Source organism: Salvelinus alpinus, chromosome 6, assembly GCF_045679555.1.
Source record: "Salvelinus alpinus chromosome 6, SLU_Salpinus.1, whole genome shotgun sequence".
In the NCBI taxonomy this organism is placed as follows: Eukaryota; Metazoa; Chordata; class Actinopteri; order Salmoniformes; family Salmonidae; genus Salvelinus; species Salvelinus alpinus.
Window position 1 is genome coordinate 73,017,852 of NC_092091.1, and position 27,073 is coordinate 73,044,924.

At 42.3% G+C, this 27,073-nt stretch overlaps 3 protein-coding genes and 1 long non-coding RNA gene across 9 annotated transcripts in view; 1 reads left to right on the forward strand and 3 right to left on the reverse strand.

Moving 5' to 3' along the window:
* LOC139579297 (uncharacterized) overlaps positions 1-10,078 on the reverse strand; it is a 49,547-nt gene extending 39,469 nt beyond the window's left edge. The window contains exons 1-7 of one of the 3 annotated variants that reach the window (XM_071407851.1): positions 9,560-10,078; positions 9,273-9,463; positions 6,907-7,078; positions 5,698-6,704; positions 5,478-5,522; positions 4,519-4,662; positions 3,861-4,334 (exon numbers count right to left, since the gene is read on the reverse strand). In XM_071407851.1, coding sequence (XP_071263952.1) covers positions 4,311-4,334; positions 4,519-4,662; positions 5,478-5,522; positions 5,698-6,704; positions 6,907-7,078; positions 9,273-9,463; positions 9,560-9,863 — 1,887 coding nt within the window. In that variant the 5' untranslated portion in view covers positions 9,864-10,078 and the 3' untranslated portion in view covers positions 3,861-4,310. Of the gene's footprint in view, positions 1-3,860; positions 4,335-4,518; positions 4,663-5,477; positions 5,523-5,697; positions 6,705-6,906; positions 7,079-9,272; positions 9,464-9,559 lie in introns of those variants that run through there. The other 2 variants (XM_071407852.1, XM_071407849.1) reach the window with 2 other exon arrangements.
* On the reverse strand, positions 224-3,690 carry LOC139579299 (uncharacterized). 2 transcript variants are annotated; one of them, XM_071407855.1, is made up of 4 exons: positions 3,242-3,690; positions 3,048-3,151; positions 2,883-2,946; positions 224-2,703 (listed from the first exon to the last, which is right to left on the reverse strand). In XM_071407855.1, exons 1-4 carry the CDS (start codon positions 3,546-3,548, stop codon positions 1,613-1,615), a joined length of 1,566 nt encoding a protein of 521 aa, XP_071263956.1. In that variant the 5' UTR covers positions 3,549-3,690; the 3' UTR covers positions 224-1,612. The 2 variants fall into 2 exon arrangements, with proteins under 2 accessions (XP_071263956.1, XP_071263957.1); XM_071407856.1 differs by having other exon boundaries at positions 3,269-3,689.
* Positions 10,079-20,344: 10,266 nt separating the features above from the next.
* Positions 20,345-22,820, forward strand: LOC139579301 (ladderlectin-like). Its single transcript, XM_071407859.1, has 9 exons — positions 20,345-20,403; positions 20,632-20,719; positions 20,814-20,864; positions 20,982-21,038; positions 21,263-21,325; positions 21,598-21,689; positions 21,899-22,024; positions 22,259-22,358; positions 22,550-22,820. Exons 2-9 carry the CDS (start codon positions 20,659-20,661, stop codon positions 22,621-22,623), a joined length of 624 nt encoding a protein of 207 aa, XP_071263960.1. The 5' UTR covers positions 20,345-20,403; positions 20,632-20,658; the 3' UTR covers positions 22,624-22,820.
* Positions 22,821-23,727: 907 nt separating this feature from the next.
* Positions 23,728-27,073, reverse strand: part of LOC139579302 (uncharacterized) — a 5,762-nt gene continuing 2,416 nt past the window's right edge. The window contains exons 3-4 of one of the 3 annotated variants that reach the window (XR_011675722.1): positions 24,729-26,545; positions 23,728-24,605 (exon numbers count right to left, since the gene is read on the reverse strand). This is a non-coding gene — a long non-coding RNA (uncharacterized lncRNA). Of the gene's footprint in view, positions 24,606-24,728; positions 26,549-27,073 lie in introns of those variants that run through there. The other 2 variants (XR_011675723.1, XR_011675724.1) reach the window with 2 other exon arrangements.

Consider the following 27,073-nt stretch of genomic DNA (forward strand, 5'->3'; position numbering starts at 1 on the left):
TAAACTTGTGATTTACAACACCCTACTAGCAGGACTTCAAGAAATGCCTTGGCATTTCCTCCCAAATATGCTCTCACACACGTATAGTATGCAACTCAGACTTGCCAAAAGCCCTGAGTGATGCCAACTTTCATCTTTGGCATACTCTAGGGTTCAGGACCTTTCAGACCGGTTTCATCAGAACACAACTTCACTGAAATACTCTCAAGAACTCTGCAGTGAATTCAATGTGCCAAGATCCAATTTAATTATCTTCAAATTAGACACGTAATTTCCTAATTTCACTTCCAAGAGGAGGTTTAGAGCTCAGCTCAATGAAGTTGAGACCCTTCTTGCTACAGCACAATCCATCAAAGGCAAAATCTCCTATATTTTTAGACTCCCATCTGAGAATGTGGGCTCCTCCTTTACTCCTTTGAAAATAATCTGGGAAAAGGGCCTTTGTCTGACTATGGTTCAGGAGTTACGGACGGATGTTTGCGACAGGGTATACTGCTCCCCTACTAATATAAAAATGAAATAATCTATTTTTAAAAATGTTGTACAAATTGTATTACACTCCAGTGAGACTCCATAGAATGAATAGACATTTCTCCTGATTGTAAAAGATGTACATCTGAAAGCAGTGGAGGCTGCTGTGGGGAGGACGATTTATAATAACTGGAATGGAGTAAATGGCATCAAGCACATAGAAAACATGTTTGATACCATTCCACCAATTCGCTCCAGCCATTACCACGAGCCCGTCGTCCCCAATTAAGGTGCCACCAACCTCCTGTGTCTGAAAGTGGAACTTACATGCATATATTTTGGCATTGCGAGGAGACTGACAGATTTTTGCAACCTATACATACTGCTGCATAGAAAATATTAGATGTAGTTTGATATGACCCCGTGTATCTATCTTCTTAATGCTTAACAGGACTTTGTTCTTGATCTAAACAGAGAAAATGTGTTTATGACTATCACATACTTTGCTAAAAAATGTATTCTACCAAGTTGGGCTTCAAATTCCTGTCCTACATTTAAAATGTGGATTGACCAGATTGTTGACTTTCTTCCTCTTGAAAAGCTCACGTGTTACCTCCGCAAGAGACGGCGCAGGTTCAATGGACTCTGGTCTCCACTACTCAACTATATTTCAAACTGGACAGAATGGGGAGATGAAGGAAATGTGTGTATATACATGTTGTGTAAAGTGCTGTAAAACAAGCTCGTTGTCTCAGCTAAAGCTGGAAATAGCTAACACGTTCACGGATAGTGCTGCTGCAAATATGTTGTTTGTTTATGTCTGCCACATCTGTTAATGTGGATTGTTTTGTTTGTTGATTGAAAAACAAGAAAACTTAAATACTTCCAATAAAACAATACAAAAACACATTGACCCAGTGTTCATATGAAAACCCCAGTAGTGTGGAGCCATTCCCCTTCCCCTGGTCTGGTCACATGGTGAGGGAAAACTCCTGGCCCTGCCTATCATTATTGTGAAGTTGCCCCTAGATGCTGATCTTGGGGCATTTCTGCATTTTTTTAGGACAAATGTTTAAGGTTAGGATTGGGGAAAGGAAACTGATCCAAGATCTGTACCTAGGGAAATTTCAGCATGGAACACTCAGGGCAGCCCAATGTCCTGTGGCCTGCCACCAGTGTGGACGAGGAGATGCTTCTTCATGTGGCCGGACTGGGTGAAGCACTTCCCGCAGTAGACACATTGAAATGGTTTCTCTCCGGTGTGCACCCTCTCGTGCATCTTCAGCTGGTGGCTGTGGGAGAAGCGCTTGGTGCAGTGGCTGCAGCCGTACGGTTTCTCCCCCGTGTGGACCCGCATGTGCCTCTGCAGGTGCGCCGGCTTGGGAAAGGGCTTTCCACAGAGGCTGCACCGGAGCTGCCTCTGGGTGGAGTGAGACGTCAGCTGTTGTGGCTGCTTTTCTATGCCTTTCGGTGAAGAAGTGGAGCCTCTGTTGAAATTTGGGAAGGGAGCTGGCTTCCCTCTTTGGGGAACCTGGTGGAGAGTAACCCTTGGGGATGAAAAGCTGTTTTGGGTAGACAGTCCGTTGAAATCTGGCAACTTGGACCTTGGTCCTACAGTTGTCCCTTGCTCCGCATGTTGAGTGTCAGGGGGACACTTTGTCTGTCCAGACTCCATTCCCCCTCTTCCTCTGTTGTCCACAAGCTGCCTGCCGTCTGAACAGACCTCTCCAGATGTCACCTCTTGGCCAGTTAGGCTCCATTCTGAACTCATATCTGCCTCCACTTTAATGGGAACTGAGTCCACCATCACCACATCAGGCAGCCAGTCCAGAGAGCCTGAAGCAGACATGCAGACCCCAGAGTTACCAGACACCCCTCTCCTCTCTGGATGTCCAGACAGCCTCTTGGAGTCTGGCCCAGCATTGTGAAGAGCATTCACAGTTGGGTTATCAGTCACTTGGTTCTCTGTCCATTGGGACAAGCTGTATGCTATGGGTTGATGGTCAGTTTCCCAGGTCACACCCTCAGCAACCTGATGGTCCTGTCTTGCTCTGTTGTATTGTGACGCTGGATGCTGGAACGTCTGGTTTTCAGGTTCTATATTGAGTGAGGTGTCTGGAGCTCTGTGTCTGTTGCCCTGCTGGTCCAGAAGGTCTGTGGTTTCAGTAGATGATGAAGCACCTGGTTCTGGCACAATCTTCTCACTGCTCTCACTGACCAGTTGGACAATCTCTGTAATGGGGCAACGTAAAGCACAGCATCAGCTTCCTTTAGTGGAGACTGCTACTTCTTTGCCTTATTTATTGGTTATGAATAATGACTAAGAAGTTAATCAAATACGGCAATAAACATTGAAGGCTTTACTCAACAAAGTGTAAATTGTATGGACTTGATAAGTTGAACAAAAATACCTTCCGGGCTGCTGGTGTCAAGGTTCTCCATTTTGATAAGAGGCATCTCTTGCATATCTGCCATCTGTTTTGTATTCATCAGAAACAATTTATTAGAAAAAAATCCACACCACCATTTGAAATATGAATAAACTAATACATTTGGCCGTGTGTATGACAACTGACCGGCATGTCCCCATCCTTATCTGTCGCTGTGCGTCCTGCGTCTCTCCAGTTGGTGGCATCCTGCGTAAAATTGACCCCTTTACGGTCGGCACAGCGATTCTCCACTGCACCAGAAAAGAGAAACCCTCAAACGTTACATATTATACATTACCCATTATTTTGTACGTTTTCCAATATGTAAAAAAAAAAAATACAATATCCAAGTCTGCCTGTTGACTTTCCTTGGAAGCTCCCTCTTGCCCGGGCAACAAGATCTGTGTCCCGTCTGCTGACAGTGTGTCGGAGGGTTCCGAATTTCTCTGCGCTCCGTCGAGAATGCTGGAATTTTGTCAGCAGCAACTTCCTCCGCAGGTTATCGATTTCTCTCTGGCTATGGGAAATTTCCAAACGTAAGGCAGCATGTCCGTCATCTACAAGTTTGCAGATTTCGGCAACGGCTGCATTCGCCAAAACCTCGACGATGGAGGCTAGCTGAGCGTTAAAGGCGACTGTATCGTACATGTCCTTTGCACTATGTCAATGTTAAACACTTATGTTATAGTAATTTGAAATGAAGTGCTCAGTCAACGTCTTGAGACTACACAGTTTTAAGACCATAGACGTAACACCATTTTTCCATAAAAAAATTTCGTCTACTTCCTGGATATTTTTTTCCGAAATAAAGGTTGGCTTTTCAAAATAAAGGTTGCTTACACACACGACTTATGTTCCAACATTGCCACCTGCTGCTGAATCATATTGTATGTTGCTCCTACTAAAAATGTATTAAATGTTTTAAAAATCAGCCTGTAGTGAATTAAATCAAACACACACTGTCATCCCAAAATTATTTTACTATTTAGTTCAAGTACAAAAATACAAAATCAGCATACAACTGAATTATAAAGGAATAAATACTTTTTTACTTACTTAAAAAAAAAAAAAAAGGTAAGTAATTTGATAAGTAGGTTAAGGGTTAGTAGTCTCCAAACTGAAGCACTGCACTGAGAACACACTCTAACTCTGAACAATGTAACAGTAGCAAGATATACAAAATCTGAATATAGAATGCATAAATAGCTAATGGGATTTGAGATAGTTGTTTTGCTATAGCTGAGGACTAAATAACATTATGCTTTTTGTTTTTACAATAAATGAGAACATTGTAAATAAAAAATAAACATTGGTAGTAATAACATTGGTAATAGGTGTGTATGCAGTGAGCATATAAGCATATTATGTCATTCCCTGTAACCACAATGTACTGGCTTCTCCTTTCAGTAACTACTGGGATTCAGGATCAGATCTCTAAAAGAAACACAGAACAGAACAGATTGTCAGACACATTCCTTTATCTGGAAAGATTTTTTGGGAAACATATGGTACATGAAACTGTCCTCAGAACACTGCATGACATTGAATGAACGAATATTATTTTTTTGCCTGTTTACCATATGCTTTTTTTCAGACGTATGTTGTTGTCGATACTAACCTTCCCTGTGGAGTACTTCCTGATGATTTCGTTTGTCAGGATGGCATTGAAGGTTCTGCAGACCAGAGACAGGTTCCAGTAGCCTCTCTTCCCATCCACACGCAGTACGTCCCGGAAGATCCACACCAGCGACTCCAGAGGAAGCTGCAAGAAAATGCATCAATTCAATGGTTCCAGTGTTTTAGCTGCCTATTTTGGTGAAGTGTTTGTTGTTGAACATTCGGTTCCTAAAGCAGTGGTGTTTTATATTAAAGGATAGGAAAATCACTAGCTAGGTAGGCTACATGTCAAACTCTAAAAGGCATTTATGGGGGATTTTCACTCAATTTAATCTATATTAGTGTCCTTTGGAGGAAGGATTGTTGACATTTGTATCTTAAATCATAATTAAGAACCCTTCTACAGATAACATTGTGAAAATCCCCCAAATCATGGTATTTTTGGGTTCTAGTTTCATGAGGAATAGTCCTAACATAAGTATATTTATTAAATGAATGGTAATCTAAGCGTTATTTTCAGTTGCATCATGTATGGAGAATCAAAAACAAAGAGTTTGCGGTTTGGCTAACCGGGCTATCTGAATTGTGTCCCACTCACCAACCCCTCTCTGTTCATCATGTATGCATAGTCACTTTAACCATATCTCCATGTACATACTACCTCAATCAGCCTGACTAACCGGTGTCTGTATGTAGCCTCGCTACTTTTATAGCCTCGCTACTGTATATAGCCTGTCTTTTTACTGTTGTTTATTTCTTTACCTACCTATTGTTCACCTAATACCTTTTTTGCACTATTGGTTAGAGCCTGTAAGTAAGCATTTCACTGTAAGGTCTACACCGGTTGTATTCGGCGCACGTGACAAAAACTTTGATTTGATTTAAATCTGAAATTAGGAAAGAAGGAAAGTGATTTTCTGCAAGTTCTAGGTGAGATAAATCTACAGGTACTGTACTTACCTCCAGGAGATGAGGTTTCCCCAGACCATGGTACCTCTGGGGATTCTGGGAATAAAGAAGAGGTGAGTGAATAGCTAGGTTCTAGAGTACTGATCTCTGAGTTGTATTGAATCAGTGAGATAATCAGACATTGTCTTTTCATTTGGCCTACTTCTCTCCCCTACCCTCTATAAGCCCAACCATATTAAACCCCCTTTAAACCCAACCATTGGCAGTGTACCATTCCAGTCAGCACTCTCTCGCCTTGCAACTGCTGGGTCGCCAGGTCCGTTTCCTGGGCCAGTAGTGCGCCGGCGTCCGGGAACCTGTCGCTTTGTTCTTCTTCCATGTCGATGTCTGGAAAGAGGTCATCGTCATGCTCTTCCCTCCGCCTTCCTCTTTCCTGCGTCCTAGTATAAGTGTAGCCGGGCAACGAGCTCTCGACCACCAACAGGCCTTGCTCGCCCAGGCACCTGTCGAAAGCTTCCTGGAAGGCCGACGCCGTCACGTTCACCTTGTGTTTCCTCTTCATGTGGTTCTTGAAATTCTTCTTGTTCAGCCTGATTCCGCAGAGATCGCACTGGACCTTGGTGGCACGGCACCAGGGTGGCACGTCCATCTTGGATTCGGCCAGGTATCTCCTCAGGGCCTCCTCGTTCTCTGCAGCGATGTACTCTTCATGGTGTTTCCTCTTCATGTGAACTTTGAAGTTCTTCTTGTTCAGGATGATGCCGCAGTGGTCACACTGAGTCTGCACAGGAACTGCGTCCCTTTGGGAAGGTCTTTGCGGTCTCTCGGTCTCAATCTGCGGCGTCGGAGGGCAGCTGTACACTTCTGGCGAGGAGGGTTCCGAATCCTGGCGTGTGACCGGATTGTGACTGGCAGAAGCATCTGTTTTTTCCATTGGAGGTGTGTCTGTGTTTAGAGTTTGAAGAGCGACTGGTAAGCTCGGAGGGGTGGCAGGTCTGGAGCTTGAAGGGACGGCAGGTATAGATGTGAGAGGCAGAACAGGTGTGGATGTTGCAGGGGCGAGAGGTCTCTGGGCTGGAGAGGGATGTTGCTGGAGGGGCGGAGCAACAGATGGAGATTGAGCTTGGACACGGGCAGGTCTTTGAGTCCCGTTCCGCTTTCTGCAAGCTCTGAAATGTTCTATAAACAACGCTTTTCTGCAGAGTACATGGTCACAATAGCTGCAGTGGTAGTGAGGGTAGTCTCTGCACGTCAGTTTGCAGTTGTAGACGATGTACTCTGACAGAAAAGGGCGACAATAAAACAGTCAGTATAAAAAAAAAGAATGTTAGATAGTGACTTTAAAAAGTCAAGTGTATAAGGACATTAGCACGTGTTGGGTGGTTGGCATTCGTACAACTCAATTGAACAACTACAAAGCATTACTGAGTACAAGGCAATCGTTATTTTCTGACACTGCGGTTTCCAAAGTTCCCCTCACCGTCATTCTGAACTGCACTTTTCAGGTGGCTCTGGATGTGTGGGATGATCCGGTGTAACTCGTTGGGTTTGAACGCAGACGGTCGGCAGAAGGGGCAGTGGTAGAGGGAACAGCACGTGGTGCACGGTTGTATCTTGGGAGTTTCACCAACTCGGAAACTGGTAATATGTTGCTGTGGAAAAACAAAGACAATAATGAATAGTCAATAATAAAGAGAAAATGGTCAGAAAATCCAGAGACGCAAATTCTACATGGTCCCAAATTGGGGACCAATAGTTCAGCAACATGCAGATACAAAATGTTTTGTATAGAAATTACAATTCTTTCTTTCCTACATTAATACATCAGAAAGCCATGTCCTGTCTACTCTACACAACATTATCAAAAGTATGTGGACACCTGCTCGTCCCCTCTTTGCTGTTATAACAGGCTTTCCACTAGAAAAACAGCCCCAGACCATTATTCCTCTTCCACCAAACATTACAGTTCATACTACACATTGGGGCAGGCAGATTCTTCCTTTGGACTGCCAGATGGTGAAGTGTGATTCATCACTCCAGAGAACGAGTTTCCACTGCTCGAGTCCAATGGCGGCGAGCTTTACACCACTCCAGCCGGAACTTGGTACTGTGCATGGTGATCTTAGGCTTGTGTGTGGCTGCTCTGCCATGGAAGCCCATTTCATGAAGCTTCTGACGAACAGTTATTGTGCTGACGTTGCTTCCAGAGGCAGTTGGTACTCAGTAGTGAGTGTTGCAACTGAGGACAGACGATTTTTCCACTCTACGCGCTTCAGCACTCGGCGGTCCCCTTCTGTGAGCTTGTGTGGACTACGGCTGAGCCATTGTTGCTCCTAGACTTTTCCACTTCACAATAACAGCACTGACAGTTGATCGGTGCAGCTCTAGCAGGGCAAAAATTGGACAAACTGACTTCTTGGAAAGGTGGCATTTTTTTATTTTTTTTTATTTCACCTTTATTTAACCAGGTAGGCTAGTTGAGAACAAGTTCTCATTTGCAACTGCGACCTGGCCAAGATAAAGCATAGCAGTGTGAACAGACAACACAGAGTTACACATGGAGTAAACAATAAACAAGTCAATAACATGGTAGAAAAAAAGAGAATCTATATACAATGTGTGCAAAAGGCATGAGGTAGGCAATAAATCGAATAATTACAATTTAGCAGATTAACACTGGAGTGATAAATCATCAGATGATCATGTGCAAGAAGAGATACTGGTGTGCAAAAGAGCAGAAAAGTAAATAAATAAAAGCAGTATGGGGGGTGAGGTAGGTAAATTGGGTGGGTAGTTTACAGATGGACTATGTACAGCTGCAGCGATCGGTTAGCAGATTTTTAAAGTTGTTGAGGGAGATAAAAGTCTCCAACTTCAGAGATTTTTGCAATTCGTTCCAGTCGCAGGCAGCAGAGAACTGGAAGGAAAGGCGTCCAAATGAGGTTTTAGCTTTAGGGATGATCAGTGAGATACACCTGCTGGAGCGCGTGCTGCGGGTGGGTGTAGCCATCGTGACCAGTGAACTGAGATAAGGCGGCACTTTACCTAGCATAGCCTTGTAGATGACCTGGAGCCAGTGGGTCTGACGACGAACATGTAGCGAGGGCCAGCCGACTAGGGCATACAGGTCGCAGTGGTGGGTCGTATAAGGTGCTTTAGTAACAAAACGAATGGCACTGTGATAAACTGCATCCAGTTTGCTGAGTAGAGTGTTGGAAGCTATTTTGTAGATGACATCGCCGAAGTCGAGGATCGGTAGGATAGTCAGTTTTACTAGGGTAAGTTTGGCGGCGTGAGTGAAGGAGGCTTTGTTGCGGAATAGAAAGCCGATTCTTGATTTGATTTTGGATTGGAGATGTTTGATATGAGTCTGGAAGGAGAGTTTGCAGTCTAGCCAGACACCTAGGTACTTATAGATGTCCACATATTCTAGGTCGGAACCGTCCAGGGTGGTGATGCTAGTCGGGCGTGCGGGTGCAGGCATCGAACGGTTGAAAAGCATGCATTTGGTTTTACTAGCGTTTAAGAGCAGTTGGAGGCCACGGAAGGAGTGTTGTATGGCATTGAAGCTCGTTTGGAGGTTAGATAGCACAGTGTCCAAGGAAGGGCCGGAAGTATATAGACGGTGCCATGTTGAAAGTCAATGAGCTCTTCAGTAAGGCCATTATACTGCCAATGTGTGTCTATGGAGATTGCATGGCCGGGTGCTCGATTTTATACACCTGTCAACAACGGTGTCACTGAAATAGCCGAATCCACTAATTTGAAGGGGTGTCCACATACTTTTGTATATATAGTATATTTCTATCCACACATTTTTTATTTACTATGTGTACAGTTTCTTACCTTTCTGGGTATGTCACTGGAACTGACTATGGGGTCAGGGGTCATTGCGGGGGGCCCAGTGTTCTCATTGGAACTGACTATGGAGCCAGGGGTCAGTGTGGGGGGCCCAGCCTCATCAGTTGGTGCTGTGGATACCTCTTTCCACGGAGCGTGCTGATTGGCATTGACACCGTCCACCTCAAGATTGTTAACTGGAAAAGAGAGAGTGAGAGGTCAACTTGACCAATTCTTGGCAAATCATTAGCTCAAAGGCTGACAACAGGCATTTAGAAAAATCGGTAACCTACCTTCGTCTTCGTCAGCGTTGCCCGCATCATCGGTATTCGCCGCGGGTGAATCGCCCGAAGAACTGTTGATTATTGGTGAGTCGCCGGTGACAGGCAGCCCTTTGCCACTCACAGACCTGTACCTCGACTCCACCAGGCTGAGTTGCTTCTCTAGCAATAGGATTTGCTCCTTGCTTTGAGAGACTTCTACACGTAACGCTCCACAGCAATCGTCCACTAACTTGCAAATCTCGGTCACAGCAGCTGAGGCTAGTATGCCCATGACAGAGCTTATCCGTTGATGCAAAACACGCGTTACCGACATTTCAAACACTTGTTTTTGTGAAACGTGGTCACAACTACTGCTAGCTATGAAGATTCAAAGGAATTCAAAACGTCTCATAAACGTTTTGTCCCAAGCTTGTTCACAAAGTAGTAATATTTGTAAGAATACCTGGATTGTTGTCAATGCGCCGCCATCTTTAATAACTGTGTCTTTGCGGGCTCATCCGATCAGCGTTCAGAAAGTTTAGACAGAAAGCTAGAAAGCGCCACCTACCGCGTGGAGACTAGAATGTGAATTATCCAGAGTCAAATCTTTGAGCACTAAATATTATTTTGGGTCATCTCTGAATATAGCTTGCTAGAGAGGAAAAGCGAATGGATTATTCCTATGGTTTGCAGAATCATTGTTTAACATTGAGGAAATCAATGTTTTTTTATTATGGTTATTGGTTATCATGTTATCATGTTATAAACTGAGCACTGGAGTAATCTTAACCCCAGACAAACTATATGGAGGTTGTATTAGTCTCAAGATCTTGTGCAAAGTAAAATGATTATTTCCAGTACATCATATATGTTTATTGTTTTTACCACAGATATAGAATGACCAAGACAACGTGATCCGCTGCACCATCGAGAGCATCCTGACTGGTTGCATCACTGCCTGGTATGGCAACTGCTCGGCTTCCGACCGCAAGGCACTACAGATGGTAGTGCGTACAGCCCAGTACATCACTGGGGTTAAGCTTCCTGCCATCCAGGACCTCTATACCAGGTGGTGTCAGAGGAAGGCCCTAAAAATTGCCAAAGACTCCAGACACTCTAGTCATAGACTGTTCTCTCTGCTACCGCACGGCAAGCAGTACCGGAGCACCAAGTCTAGGTCCAAAAGGCTTCTTAACAGCTTCTACCCACAAGCCATAAGACTGCTGAACAGCTAATCAAAAGGCTACCTGGACTATTTGTATTGACCCCCCGCCACTCCCACCCCTTTTACGCTGCTGCTACTCTCTGTTATTATCTACGCATAGTCACTTTACCTACATGTACATGTTACCTTAAACGCATGTTACCTTAATTACCTCGACTAACCTGTGCCCCCACACATTGACTCTGTACCGGTACACCCTGTATATAGCCTCGCTACTGTTATTTTATTGTTGCCCTTTAATTGATTTAATTTTTACTTCAGTTTATTTTAGTAAATACTGTAACAATTATTTTTCCTAACTACATTGTTGGTTAAGGGCTTATAAGGAAGCATTTCACTGTAAGGTCTACACCTGTTGTATTCGGCGCATGTGACAAATACAACTTGATTTGTAAGTGACTTTTTTTACCGTTGCTTATTGGAAACCCTCTTATCCAAATAAGGCCATTAAAACATTCTGTGCCAAATGTCCCATCCAAACACACCTCTATCCACGCCCTTTACTAGATTTAACAGAGCCTTAGCCAAGCCAAAGACAGGCTCAATAAAGACTCAATAAATACATTGAAGATTTTCCAGACTTTCAGTCATCTCAAACCTTTTCTCATCCCATTTTATGCTGTCAACAAAAAGCACCATATCCATGTTGTTATATTTCCCCTTTTAAGAGCCAGAGTTTATCGTAGACAATACTGCCATCTTCCAGAAAGTACTAGCCTATGCAATGTCATAAAGTACTTAAAAAATGTTTATTACAGGAAAACAATACAGGTTGAGGTACATAAATGGGCAATTACATTTGAAATTGCATCACATTTAGCCCTTTGGCAAACACATAAAGTCACTTACAGTCAGTAGTAAACAAAGCAAATGTTGAAAGCAGTTAGAAAAGGTGTCAAGCAATTAGCAATAACTTCGCAATGTTGACTAACAGCGATAGTTGTGGACGCAGATGAATGGGTATTGTGTGCCACATCCGAGGTTCCTCCAGCCCTGGCCCACTACAAAATGACAAACAAAAATCTTAGTAATTTTATCTGGCATATTTTAACACGTCATACAGTTCTGGGACAGGCTACCTGTCATTACTTTTCAGGTAATATCATACTAATGTGAGTGTTCCGGATTTACATTTACTATGTTACGTCTAGTCCATGAGACCAGGCTGAACATCTTTAGGTTCATGTCTTACCAGCAGATTGCAGGTACATGCAGGAGTTGCTGGTTGCGGTGCTCTGGCTGTACCAGTTGGTGTAATACATTCCTGAGCGGTCGATCCACATCCAATATCCCTGAGTAAAGAAATAGTCATAAGACTTAGCTACAGCTTGTGAGAGAAAAATTGCAAGATTATGTTATAATACTGCATCAAATGGTTGTTTTTTGCAACCGAATAGAGGGTTCTTATAACTCTATTGTGAACTGAAAGTGGGCCACTGGAAGATAACACTGACAGGAGATTTATGATGTCTTTTGGGTGATAAAACCTAAAGAGACCTCATTCCATAGCATGAGATAATGTTTCTGTTCTATATGGTACCTGGGAGAGATGACCCCAGTGCCAGACCTGGTCTCTACATAAAGATAACTGTTTTTACAGCAGATACTGTCTGCTGTGAATTATAAGTATCTTTCATACCAGTCTTAACCTTGTGACCCATTCCATACATCTGTTGTTCATCATGTAGGTTGAAAGGGGTGTATCTTGGCTAAAAAATACCTTTTTACTTTTGTCTCGGGGCTCTCAACGAATCATCTGAGGGTGATTCGTTGACCATCCATCATTATCGTAGAGCACTCAATCGATTAACTTTATATGTGTGTGTTGTACTGACCTGATCCCTTTTTAATACGTGAATAAATATTTAGTTTAAGTATTACTCTGACTTGAGTGATAAGTTAGTCTCCCCTCATTTGATAGTAAAGAAATGAACCACCACAAGCTGCACTGCTGTCCCTTACCACTAACAGATCTGATATCATACCTAGCTGCATGATTAAAATATCAGAAGCTATTTAAACACAAGGCCCAGAGTGTTTCCCGGCCATATGCTCTGAGGGAAAAACTCTAGGACCCGGAACTGTTTCTTGACCGGTCACTGTCAAAAAATCTCAGGGCGCTACGTATGCTTAGATGGCGGAGGTTTTCAGGGCGACCCTTTCTCTCACCTGGAGGTAGAATCCACCGATCCAGGCGGTGGCTCTGTTGGCTGTTCTGGTTATCTGTTGCAGGTAACGATACTCGGGGGAGGAGCTGGCGGAGACCATCCGTCAGGACAGAACCTGCGAGCCGCTGTGAACACGCAGATAAAATACAACAATGATTTGACGTCGTAATACAAGGAGTTGATATTGTCAGGAGTATGAACTTTCCAAAGTAAAACGTTTGATCTCATAATGTAAAACATGAATGTTTATTTAGTCATGCTGGTGTTTTTTCCCTCCCTGCTGATGGGAAACCAAAACATTATTTCATTGTGATCATGCATTGCACGGTGTACACAGGCATCAATAGTAGAACCAGTGATGGTTAACTTAATATCATTCATCATGGAGAGTCCCTACCTTTATCTTTAGGTGCTGCTGCAGCCACCTCAACTGCCTCATTCTCATCTTCTGAAAAGACACCTAAACACATAATCAGACAAGAATATCACTTTGAAAGCCACCAGTAAATCACCGACAATGAGATTCAATATATTTATTTTCATAGCTAATATTTTATACGTGACCTGTAGTTTAATTAATTTGTTTTGTACCAATGTGAAGAAATTGTTATTGATCAGGAAATGAGGTGATGCTCAAATGAGGTGATGCTCCACAATAGACAGTGATGCTCCTGCTTGATTAAAGCCTATAGAGAAGAACTGACCTGGGGCGTCACTCAGCTTCTCCTCTGCTGCAGGAGCCTCAACCTCAACAGCCTCCTCTGCAGAAACACGGAACAAGGAAATCAATTTGACTTTCATTCCACTGGGAAAAGTATTGATTCGGTGCTCTATTACTGCTCTCAATACAAACATAATTAGAGCTACAAACCTGGGGCACTTTTTGGCTCTTCTACCGCCACAGCATCGCTCACCACAGGAACTTAAAGGGGAAAACACAACTATTGTCATTATTCAGTAACAATGAAATACCCTGTGCTGTATTAGTGACATTGTTGAATATTTGGCTGTCTTACCTGCTGCTGCCCTAGCAGAGAGTGCGACACAAAGTAGCGCAAAGATGATCAGAACCTTCATGGTGGTGATGATGGTGGTGCTGCTTGTCTGGATGAAAAGGGAGAGAACGTGTTGGAGAATCAACTAGAGAGAGTGATACACAATCATTTCAGACTATCACTAGACAAGAATATTTCCCAACAGAAGACAACCTTAAAAATCTAGCTAAAAGTTCATCACCACCACAGTAAAAACATACATCTAAATTAAGAAAGGGTGAGAAAATAAGACTAGTTGAATGAGTTGACACACGGGAACAGACACTATAGGACTCTTACCTGTTGTAGTAGGTAAATCACTGTTGTTCTCCTCAGGTACTCTTCCTCGGGTAGGCCAGTGATGGAGTGATGAGTGGAGATTTCTCCGCTGTTTAAATACTGTTCTGTCCAGCATGATTTCACTGACGCACGTGATGTGAATGACGAAACAGCATTGGACTTTGATGGTTTATGATTTTGTATTTATACTTCAGATGAAAAATCCCATACTAGGAATTCAAATACAGCATTTTCAATGTCAGCAGAACATGGCCAGCCCCTGTTTGAAGGTGTGTTCCTGTAAGAGATTGCAAAATAATACAAGTGTTCTTATTGTGATCATGTATGGAACTTTGCCAAGGAAGTCACGTTTATTATTTCCCGACCATAAACCATTTCCTTTTCATCCAAGGAGTGGATCAGACATGAAAGGATTTAGTTTGACTTAAATTAAATACAAAATTAAATCAATATCATCAATGTCAATATAATACCAATATCATTATATTATACATTTTATATATATTATATGGCTTTGTGTACGTACTTCAGATCTGATTTCGAATTCAAATACAGCATTTATCAAGGACAAGTCCCTTTTTGAATGTGTGTTCCAGTAAGTGATGATAAAACCATAATTGTGATAAGGAAATTGTAAACATGGAAAATCAATACGGACATGGATTGATTCAATTTACAGTACGTTTTTCTCAGCACTGTTGACCTTGAGATAACGTAGGGGTATGTTCATTTAGTTATAATCACTTTATTGGTCTGTTGCAGCGATTTGTCTAACATTTCCAGTCTCTCCAACTTAAAGCTGCAATCACCAGTTGAAACAAGAACAAATCCTAGTCCCTGCCCTGTTCCTGTAAAAAGCTGAGGGATGGGGTTGTAAAAACGTCACCACTCTGAAATTCACCTTCCATCGATCAAAATGATAGTTTTAGCCATGTTTTTAGGCTATATAGTGTTTGTTTATACTTACTTTATTTACAATCATTGAAGTAAAACAAGCTTATATTTTGGATTATGATAGTTGACCTAAACTCATCATTTATGAGTTATATTCTTCAAGAATCAATGGGTACATAGCATTAACTTATTAGTCCAAAAATGGATGTAGCAACAGCAGATTGCCTCTTCAATGTATGTTTGTATATCGGAGGGACAAAAGCAGTAGACCAATTTCCATCCTGTATGGAATGTCTTTATCTTATTTCTTGAAAAGACAATCCACATTTACAATTAATCTTTACTGACAACATGACATAATAGATGACAACAGCCTAAGTCACACCTAGAGAAACAGAACCATATGCAACACAGCCTCCACTCTTCTGGGAAGGCTTTCCACTAGATGTTGGACCATTGCTGCGGGGACTTGCTTCCATTCAGCCACAAGAGCATTAGTGAGGTTGGGCACTGATGTTGGGCGATTAGGCCTGGCTCGCAGTTGGCGTTCCAAATCATCCCAAAGGTGTTCAATGGGGTTGAGGTCAGGGCTGTGTGCAGGCCAGTCAAGTTCTTCCACACCAATCTCGACAAACCATTTCTGTATGGACCTCACTTAGTCCACCGTGGCATTGTCATGCTGGAACAAACTGTTGCCACAAAGTTGGAAGCACAGAATCGTAATTGTATGCTGTAGCGTTAAGTGTTCCCTTCACTTGAACCAAGGGGCTTAGCCCGAACCATGAAAAACAGCCCCGGACCATTATTCCTCCTCCACCAAACTTTACAGTTGGCACTATGAATTGGGGGAGGTAGTGTTCTGCTGGCATCCGCCAAACCCAGATTCGTCCGTCCGACTGCCAGATAGTGAAGCGTGATTCATCATTCCAGAGAACGCGTTTCCACTGCTCCAGTCCAATGGTGGCAAGCTTTACACCACTCCAGCCAAAGCTTGACATTGCGAATGGTGATCAAACTGACTTGTTGGAAAGGTGGTATCCTATGACAGTGCCAAGTTGAAAGTTACTGAGCTCTTCAGTAAGGTCATTCTACTGCTAATGTTTGTCTATGGATTTTATACACCTGTCAATAACAAGTGTGGCTGAAATAGCCAAATCCACTAATTTGAAGGGGTGCCCATATACTTTTGTGTGTGTGTATATATATATATATATATATATACATACACACACACACACACACACACACACACACACACACACACACACACACACACACACACACACACACACACACACAAATTAGTGGATTCGGCTATTTCAGCCACACTTGTTATTGACAGGTGTATAAAATACATATACTGTATACAGTGGTGATTTTCACATGTAAATCTTGGTGGGGGGAAAAACTGTTAATTCAGCCTCATTTACTGCCTTTAAAAAAACATAGCTGATATGGCTGACTTGCTTAAACAAATGTGGTTTCTACTGACAATTGAGATGTACAAACTATGGCATAAGGGGGCGACAAGAGGATAAGAGGCAATCCGTAATTTCGATTAAGACATTAATAAGCGAGCTGGGACAGACGTTGTCAATATAACTATTTGTTCAGCACTTTTGAAATGTACAGCGACAGAATTCAGAACATGGGTCGTTCTTACAGTATTCTCCCTGTACACCAAGTCAGAACTGTAGGATAAATAGAGGGGGCATATAAGCAGACAATGAAAGCTCTTACAATATTTGATGATAACATTTCTTTAAAACAGGTTATCGGCTACATGTGAACCACCAAGTCAGAACAAATCAAATCAAACTTTATTTGTCACATGCGCCGAATACAACAAGTGTAGACCTTACCGTGAAATGCTTACTTACAAGCCCTTAACCAACAGTGCAGTTCATGAAGAGTTAAGAAAATATGTACCAAATAAACAAAAGTTTAAAAATTATAAAAAGTAACACAATAACATAACAATAACGAGGCTATATACAGGGGTTCAGTGTGCGGGGGTACAGGTTAGAGGTAATTTGTACATGTAGGTAGGGGTGAAGTGACTATGCATAGATAATAAACAGGGAGTAGCAGCAGTGTACAAAACAAATTGGGGGGGGGGCTTTGGTCCTAAACATGGCACTCTGGTACCGCTTGCCGTGCAGTAGCAGAGAAAACTGTCTATGACTTTGGTGACTGGAGTCTCTGACAATTTGATGGACTTTCCTCTGACACCGCCTATTATATAGGTCCTGGATTGCAGGAAGCTTGGTCCCAGTGATGTACTGGGCCATACGCACTACACTCTGTAGCGCCTTGCGGTCAGATGCCGAGCAGTTGCCATACCAGGTGGTGATGCAACCGGTTAGGATACTCTTGATGGTGCAGCTGTATAACTTTTTGAGGATCTGGGGACCCATGCCAAATCTTTTCAGTCTCCTGAGGGCAAAAAGGTTTTGTCGTGCCCTTTTCACGACTGTCTTGGTGTGTTTGGACCGTGACAGATCGTTGGTGATGTGGACACCAACAGTAGACTAAATTAAGTGGGGGAAAAATACCAAATTATTAGGGTGATGCACATGGGCTACTAACATCTTACTACACAACATACACTTAGTATTACTTTCTAAGCTACAGTATACACATCTCCCTGGCATATTACATCATTTATGAAGCAGCATTCAAGACATTTTTGGACTCACCACTCATTGTTGAATTTGTGATTTCCAACTTGTGTAATGTTTATGTCCAATGGCCGATGAGCACTGATATGTTTAATCTATAATTTCTCTTTATTATTTCTCGTCATATGACAAGGATTAAAAAGGATTTGTCTGTAGTTGTCGACTTGATTCATGATGATGACTGTTAGCGAAGATTTTGAAAGTATGATGTTGACATAATCAGTCCAATCAAAGCTACTGTAGATATAACTTGATTTGATGTAATTTTATCTGTGGACAATGACCTTGAACCTTCTTGGATGGGCACTTCTAATGTAACTATGGCAGCACCCAAGGGGTTATCAGCCTCAGAAATTGCAGCCCAAATAAATGCTTCACAGAGTTTAAGTAACAGACACATCTCAACATCAACTGTTCAGAGGAGACGAGGAGTGAATTAGACATTCATGATCGAATTGTTGCAAAGAAACCACTACTAAAGGACAACAATAAGAAGAGACTTGCTTGGGCCAAAAAAACTAAAGCAATGGACATTAGACCAGTGGAAATCTGTCCTTTGGTCTGATGAGTCCAAATGTGAGATTTTTGGTTCTAACCGTCGTGTCTTGGTGAGACGCAGAGTAGGTGAACGGATGATCTCCGCATGTGTGGAGCATGGAGGAGGAGGTGTGATGGTGCTTTGCTTGTGACACTGTTGGTGATTTATTTAGGATTCAAGGCACACTTTAACCAGCATGGCTACCACATTCTGCAGGGATACGCCATCCCATTTGGTTTGCGCTTAGTGGGACAATCATTTTTTCCCCAACAGGATAATGACCCAAAATACACCTCCAGGCTGTGTAAGGGCTATTTGACCAAGGAGAGTTATGGAGTGCTGCATCAGATGACCTGGCCTCCACAATCACCCGACCTCAACCCAATTGAGATGGTTTGGGATGAGTTGGACCGAAGACTGAAGGAAATGCAGCCAACAAGTGCTCAGCATTTGTGGGAACTCCTTCAAGACGGTTGGAAAATCTTGCTTTTCAGTCCAGGAGTAGGTTTAATCTGTGTCTAGGAAAACAACCCAAACAGATTAGTATTCAATCTATGGTGTTTTACATCTCCCCTAATATACTTTACCAACTCAGTGACCTTGTGGTTAGTGTGTCTGCCCTGAAGTTGGAAGGTTTGGAGTTCAATTGCTGGCTGAGTCATACTAAAAACTGAACCCAATGCATTTCTGCTTGGCATTCAGCATTAAGGAGATAGATTAGGGGTTAGGCCTTGCAATAGACAAGCATATTTTCCAAGCTGCTTCACACTGCAGAAACAAGAGATAGGCTCCTGCTCCTATGATGTGTTTCGGCTCGCAGAAGCCAAGGCTACTTATGACACAGGTAGCTGGTGGCACCTTAATTGTGGAGGACAAGCTCATAGTAATAGCGGGAAACACATGGTCTCCATGGATTTGATACCCTTCCAGTCACCACATATTGATGATACATTATAGTTAGTCTGAAACATAATATTTGTTCATGTCCGACCCACTCCTTGGATGACATCAAGTCAGTTAAGGAAGCAGTTTATGGTCAGCAAAGAATTAAAGGTGATCTCCAGGGCATCGTTCCAGACATGATCACAATAAGGACATTGTTATTATTTTACCACCACTTACTAGAACACAGTGAGTGACATTGATAAAGGCTGTATTATAATTCCTAATCTGGCAGCCTGGTCTCAAAGACTAGACGTAACATAGTAAACCCAAATTAGTATGATATGTTACATTTGGTATGGTTACATAAGACAGAAGGTTACTTCAGGCAAAAACAAAAGAAGGGTGGTTGGTCAAAAATTAAAGTAGGGTGGTTGGTCGGGGTGGATGGTCGGGGCATATAAGGGTGGTTGGTCGAGGCATATAACATGAATGTCTAGCAACCCAAAGGATGTGTGTTCGAATCTTATCATGGACAACTTTACCATTTGAGCTAATTAGCAAATATTTACTACTTTTTAGCTACGTAGCAACTACTTAGCATGTTAGCTAACCCTTCCCCTAAACTTAAGCTTTTAACCTAACTCCTAACCCCTAACATGACTAACATTAGCAACCTAGCTAACATTAGCAACCTAGCTAAACTGAGCCACTTAACTAACATTAGCCATAACAAATTGGAATTCGTAACATATATGTTTTGCAAATTCATAACATTGTACGAATTGCAATTCGTAACATATCATACACATTTTTATTCATACCATATAATATGAAACGAATGATGGACATCCACAAATGAATACGAAACGTAACATATCATACTAACGGCAGTGTCCTGGATTTACTTTTACTATGTTATGTCTACCCCCGAGTCCAGGTTGAATCTTGAATTTTTTATCTGAAGTATAAACACAAAGCCATAAAGTGTCAAAGTCCAATGCTGTTTCGTCATTCACTGCACGTGCATAAGTGAAAGTTTGCGGGACAGAACAGTATATAAAGAGAGTACGAATCTCCATTCATCACTCCATCACTGGCCTACCTGAGGAAGAGTACCTGAAGAAAAGAGTGATTTACCTACTACAAAAGGTAAGTCCTACAGCATCTGTTACCTAGTGTCGACTCATTCAACTTGGCTTATTTTCTCTCCCTTTCTCGGTTTAGATGTATGTATTTACTGTGGTGATGATGAACTTTTAGCTAGATTTTTAAGGTTGTCTTCTGTTGGGAAATACTCTTGTCTAGTGATAGTCTGAAATGATTGTGTATCACACTCTCTAGTTGATTCTCCAACACGTTCTCTCCCTTTTCATCCAGACAAGCAGCACCACCATCATCACCACCATGAAGGTTCTGATCATCTTTGCACTACTTTGTGTCGCACTCTCTGCTAAGGCAGCAGCAGGTAAGACAGCCAAATACTCAACAATGTCACTAATACAGCACAGGGTATTTCATTGTTACTGAATAATGACAATAGTTGTGTTTTCCCCTTTAAGTTCCTGTGGAGAGCGATGCTGTGGCGGTAGAAGAGCCAAAAAGTGCCCCAGGTTTGTAGCTCTAATTATGTTTGTATTGAGAGCAGTAATAGAGCACTGAATCAATACTTCTCCCAATTCCCAGTTGAATGAAAGTCAAATTGATTTCCTTGTTCCGTGTTTCTGCAGAGGAGGCTGTTGAGGTTGAGGCTCCTGCAGCAGAGGAGAAGCTGAGTGACGCCCCAGGTCAGTTCTTCTCTATGGGCTTTAATCAAGCAGGAGCATCACTGTCTATTGTGGAGCATCACCTCATTTCCTGATCAATTACAATTACTTCACATTGGTACAAAACAAATTAAACTACAGGTCACGTATAAAATATTAGCTATGAAAATAAATATATTGAATCTCATTGTCGGGGATTTGCTGGTGGATTTCAAAGTGATATTCTTGTCTGATTATGTGTTTAGGTGTCTTTTCAGAAGATGAGAATGAGGCAGTTGAGGTGGCTGCAGCAGCACCTAAAGATAAAGGTAGGGACTCTCCATGATGAATGATGTTAAGTTAACCATCACTAGTTCTACTATTGATGCCTGTGTACACCGTGCAATGCATGATCACAATGAAATAATGTTTTGGTTTCCCATCAGCAGGGAGGGAAAAAACACCAGCATGACTAAATAAACATTCATGTTTTACATTATGAGATCAAACGTTTTACTTTGGAAAGTTCATAGTCCTGACAATATCAACTCCTTGTATTACGACGTCAAATCATTGTTGTATTTTATCTGCGTGTTCACAGCGGCTCGCAGGTTCTGCCCTGACGGATGGTTCAGCTACCAGTCCAAGTGTTACATGTTTGTGAACACTCCTCGGTCCTGGTTCGGAGCCGAGGTAACGCACTTCTCAATGTAATATATTTAGTGTCTAAAATCATGACGTGAATTAGTTACTATGACTGCAAATTGTGCACTTTCAAAACATGTTTGTGTCTGTATACTGTAATGTCACTATGAGGGAGCTCAACACTTTTGTTCACGTGCAGGCCTACTGTGTGAGTGTGTGCACGTGTCTCACCCCTCACCTCCCCGCTCTTCTTTCAGGAACATTGCAATGAACTGGGTGCCAGCCTGGCCTCCGCCAGCTCCTCCCCCGAGTATCGTTACCTGCAACAGATAACCAGAACAGCCAACAGAGCCACCGCCTGGATCGGTGGATTCTACCTCCAGGTGAGAAAGGGTCGCCCTGAAAACCTCCGATATCTAAGCATAAGCAGGGCCCCGAGTTTTTCTGACAGTGACCGGTCCTAGAGTTTTCCCTCAGAGCACATGGCCGGGAAACACTCTGGGCCTTGTGTTTAAATAGCTTCTGATATTTTAATCATGCAGCTAGGTATGATATCAGATCTGTTAGTGGTAAGGGACAGTAGTGCAGCTAAGTCTTATGCCTCTTTGTTTACTCAGGGAACTTGGATGTGGATCGACCGCTCAGGAATGTATTACACCAACTGGTACAGCCAGAGCACCGCAACCAGCAACTCCTGCATGTACCTGCAATCTGCTGGTAAGACATGAACCTATAGATGTTCAGCCTGGTCTCATGGACTAGACGTAACATAGTAAATGTAAATCCGGAACACTCACATTAGTATGATATTACCTGAAAAGTAATGATAGGTAGCCTGTCCCAGAACTGTATGACGTGTTAAAATATGCCAGATAAAATTACTAAGATTTTTGTTTGTCATTTTGTAGTGGGCCAGGGCTGGAGGAACCTCGGATGTGGCACACAATACCCATTCATCTGCGTGCACAACTATCGCTGTTAGTCAACATTGCGAAGATATTGCTAATTGCTTGACACCTTTTCTAACTGCTTTCAACATTTGCTTTGTTTACTACTGACTGTAAGTGACTTTATGTGTTCGCCAAAGGGCTAAATGTGATGCAATTTCAAATGTAATTGCCCATTTATGTACCTCAACCTGTATTGTTTTCCTGTAATATATTTTTTTTAAGTACTTTATGACATTGCATAGGCTAGTACTTTCTGGAAGATGGCAGTATTGTCTAAGCCTGGCTCTGGCCTTTAAAAAGGTACATTTGCTGTTTAATTCTACGCATGAATGAATTTGACCATATCAAAGAGATGAGTATAAAGGATTTGAGACGAGGACAAAAAGACTGGAGGGTCTTTTTTTATTGAGCCTCAATTTACCCATTTATCGAGATCTGTCTTGGGCTTGACATCTTTATACTGTACATGGCAGAAAAGTGAGCCGTAAAATAACCTAATCTCAAAATATGGTGGGGAAACCAACTTTAGAATTCATAGAAGATAAAATGGCACCTTTTTATAAGTTGTTTTATTCAAACAAAGCTTTTTACAATGAACGTAGGTTATACACAACCTGGAGAAAGGGCAACTAGTTCCTGTCATTAAAATAATATTTATTTTCACGAAAACAGTGACAGGTGACAACTTGTTAAACTCAAATTCTGATGTACATTTCTGGTTGTCATTGACTTGACTATTATCATGGATAAATGTCTCAGAAAAACCATAAATCAAGGGTCAATTTATCTACGTCTTGTAATAACTTACCTCATGTCAAATGTCCACCCGTTCGTTTTCTGCTGGCTTCTTGTGACGGTGATAGCGCACCTGCCACTAATGAAAATGAGGAATGTGTAGGCCTATACCGCCATCTACTGGGCTCGATTGGCATAAATGAGCAAGAGAAAAGGGAGTTGATGGAACTACTGTAGTAGGCTGGCTACACCTATAAAATGAAATAAATCGGGGTTCTACTGTAATCAGTATAATTTACTAACCAAATAAAAGTAACTCTGAGAACTCACATCTGTCCAATCACCTGGCCAATGTTTTTCAAAAGTTATCTGATCAGATTTCGGCAATCAAATTGTTTTAAAAATGGGGCGACAGGTAGGTTCTTGGGGCGGCAGGTAGCCTAGTGGTTAAAGCGCTGGGCCAGAAACTGAAAGGTTGCTAGATCGAATCCCTGACATGACAAGATATGTATCTGTCGTTCTGCCCCTAAACAAGACAGGTTCTAAACCCACTGTTCTAGGCTGTAAGTATAAATAATAATTTGTTCTTAGCTGTCTTGCCTAGTTAAAATGTTTTGCTAATGAATAGAATGGGTGTATAATTAACTTGAATGGGGATGCCATTCTATTTATATGCGTTTAATTCGATCAGATAACTTTTTCAAAACTAGGCCTAGGCATTCAACATATGGTATATTTTTGTGGAGGTGGTAATTGTCTAAGGCAGTTGTTCCCAAACATTTTATAGTCCCATACCCCTTCAAACATTCAACCTCCAGCTGCGTACCAGCAAAACACAAATGTTGTTTTTGGCCATCATTGTAAGCCTGCCACACACAAACTATACAATAAATGTATTAAACATGAGAATGAGTGTGAGTTTGTCACAACCCTGCTTGTGGGAAGTGACAAAGAGCTCTTATAGGACGAGGCCACAAATAATAATATAATTATCAATAATTTTGCTCTTTATTTAGCCATCTTACATATAAAACCTTATTTGTTCATCAAAAATTGTGAATAACTCACCACCTTGACATTGTCCGTAAGCTTGAGTTCATTTACACACAAAAAAAAAATCATACAATGATGGAAAGACCTGTGTGTTGTAATCTAGATTCAGATCATTCAGGCGAGAAAAAAACTTGTCATCATGCTTCCTGACTGGTGGTTCCTGAGATTCCTCTGTTGCTGTGGAGGTCCTCTTTGCTGCCTGTCCTTTCAACCATTCTGCAGCCATCTGTAACAACACATTCATACTGCTCTAAATAACAATAACCAGGCCATTTCATCAAAACAATAGAGTGGTATAGTTTGGCACACACTCAGACACCCACACACACACTCTCTAAAGGTGACATACCTTGGTGATGAATTAATCTTCTCCCTTGGTCTTTCTGGCCCAGAGGTTCGTGATTTTGTCATACCAGTGCTGCTCCCCGAGTTCCTGACAAACCCTCAACTGTTCATTCTCTATGCACATCATGGCCATGTTCTGGTGGAGCTGATCGTCCAGCTTTTCCCCTTTCACAAAGTCCTGAATGCGCTTCAGGCAGGGGAAGCTTTCCTTCACGTCGGCTGAGGTCACTCCAATGGTCGCCACAAGGCACATCAGCTTGTAAAGCTCTGGTAGTGGGTTCTTCTGGGACCGGATGAAAAAGATCCATTCACAGAGCTTGTGGCTGTCCTGCTGCTATCCTTGGCCTATGTAGAACGCCTTCAGGTCCACTCTGAGCCTGTCCATGTTGAAGAAGCCCCCGTAGAGCTTCACCAGGCTATCCACCACGTCTGTTGCGAAATGGATGTTAATGTCAGTGAACTTCACTGGATCCAGCAGCTCGAGGAAGCGTAGGTCATCCAGATGTGCGTAACAAACCTGGATCTGAGAGATGAGGGTTTCCAGAGCTTCGTAGTACACAGCCTTGAAGTGTGTCAGTGGGTCTAAGTCATCCGTCCACTTGAGACTCTCGCATGGGTGTTGAGCCAATCTCTCAGCCTTCTGGTAGACGCTGTCGAAGGCAGAGTCAGACTTCTTGCTCTGGATGTGTTGAACCAGCTCCTCAATGCTTTGCAGGCTGCCACATCCATTGCTTTGTGCTTCAGTGTCAAATGCAACATCAATGTTGGAGAAAACCTGCGGTAGGTGAAGAGCTGGAACACAAACTAGAAAACATCAAGTTTCGAAACAAGATTGTTTGCTTCATAGGATGATTCTCCATTTACCCAATCCGTGTTCCCAATGTGGTTGATGGTGTCGTAAAATGCGTGGTAGGTGTTCGCCACTTCACTGAGGACATCCAGTGGCAGTCGGTCAGCATTCACCTCGCGCCAAGTTTCATTGAAGAACCTCAGTCGGTGGGGAACAAAAACGAGGGGAACGGCCTCAGATCACAAAATATCTACTTCTGTCAACAGTGCTGAGACGGTTTGAGTAGGAGTTGAGGAAGACAGTGTTGAGGGCCATCTCCCTCACTTTTTCCATCTGCATGTTTAGCTTGTGCGCAGACACGGCCCATCCATTGTAAGACTGTACCACAAGTTTTTTTTATTCGCAGTCATGGTCGGCCATTTCCATACATATAAGGTCAGAACCCCCCCTTCTTCGTGCAGATGGAAACCCAGGAAATACTCCTGAACTGTCTACGTACTGAAGCATGATGGAGTGTTGCCATTCCCAGCCGGAGGCGTCCTGGCGTTCATCGATTTGCAGTGCAAAGAAAGGGGCTGATCTCTGCTTTTTTCTGATCTCTGCTTTTATCTCACCCAGAAGAGCTTCGGCACTGCATGCAATCATACCGTTGACATTTGGGAAACCATTAGATTCTTCTTGTTTACTCACAAATGCACCAAACTCAGATGAGAGTGTGCTGCTCCGCTCGTGGAGAAATTCAAAATTTCATGGGGGAGGGACCCGCCATTGTATTTATCGAAATCCCTGAATTTCATATCCTCACTTTCACCCAAATAGAGTGCAGCAAGGAGTAGCTTCTTTAACTAGTCTCGGTTTTTACACACTTGGGCATAGTGCTTTTTCAGTTGATTTCTAGAATTCCTATACATTGCTTGAATGGCCAGGTACTTCAAGTTGAACCTATCTATGTGTCAATTCCTTTTTGGCCGAATATGGGGTTGTAGAATCAAGTTCTCCACACACATGCTGTCCACTTGAAATACTGTTGGCTGCTTGAAGAGAGGATAAGCTACCATTAGCTAAAGTCATTTTGCAAACTAAAACATTATAGCTTGCTAGTTGTAATAAAAGCTGTTAACCGTGTACTAGCTACTTGCATAGTTAGCACGTCATACCACGAGGACAGTAAGCTAGCACTAGTTATCAAGTTAGCTAGTCAGGCTTTTCAATTAGTTACTGCAGTGGCTGTATTTATCTACATTGCTTGCTATCGCATTAAACAGTCTCACAATTTGACCATAAAATATTAATACAATTTTTTTACACTGACTTTTATGGTTCTAAAGGGAGGAGAGGACAAAGCTGCATGAATTTAGCACCCCAGTAATCTTTATTAACTTCACATTCCTGCCATTTTTCCTGCTTGTAAGTAGTCTCTCTTAACAGCATTGTATGACCTGTTGTTCTGTTGACACAGAAACGCTTCACTAATCAGTACAACTTCCTCTGTATTCCAGTTATTATACCTCAGATTGTTGAATTTATGCATCAAGAGTGTTGTGGTATTTTATTCACTG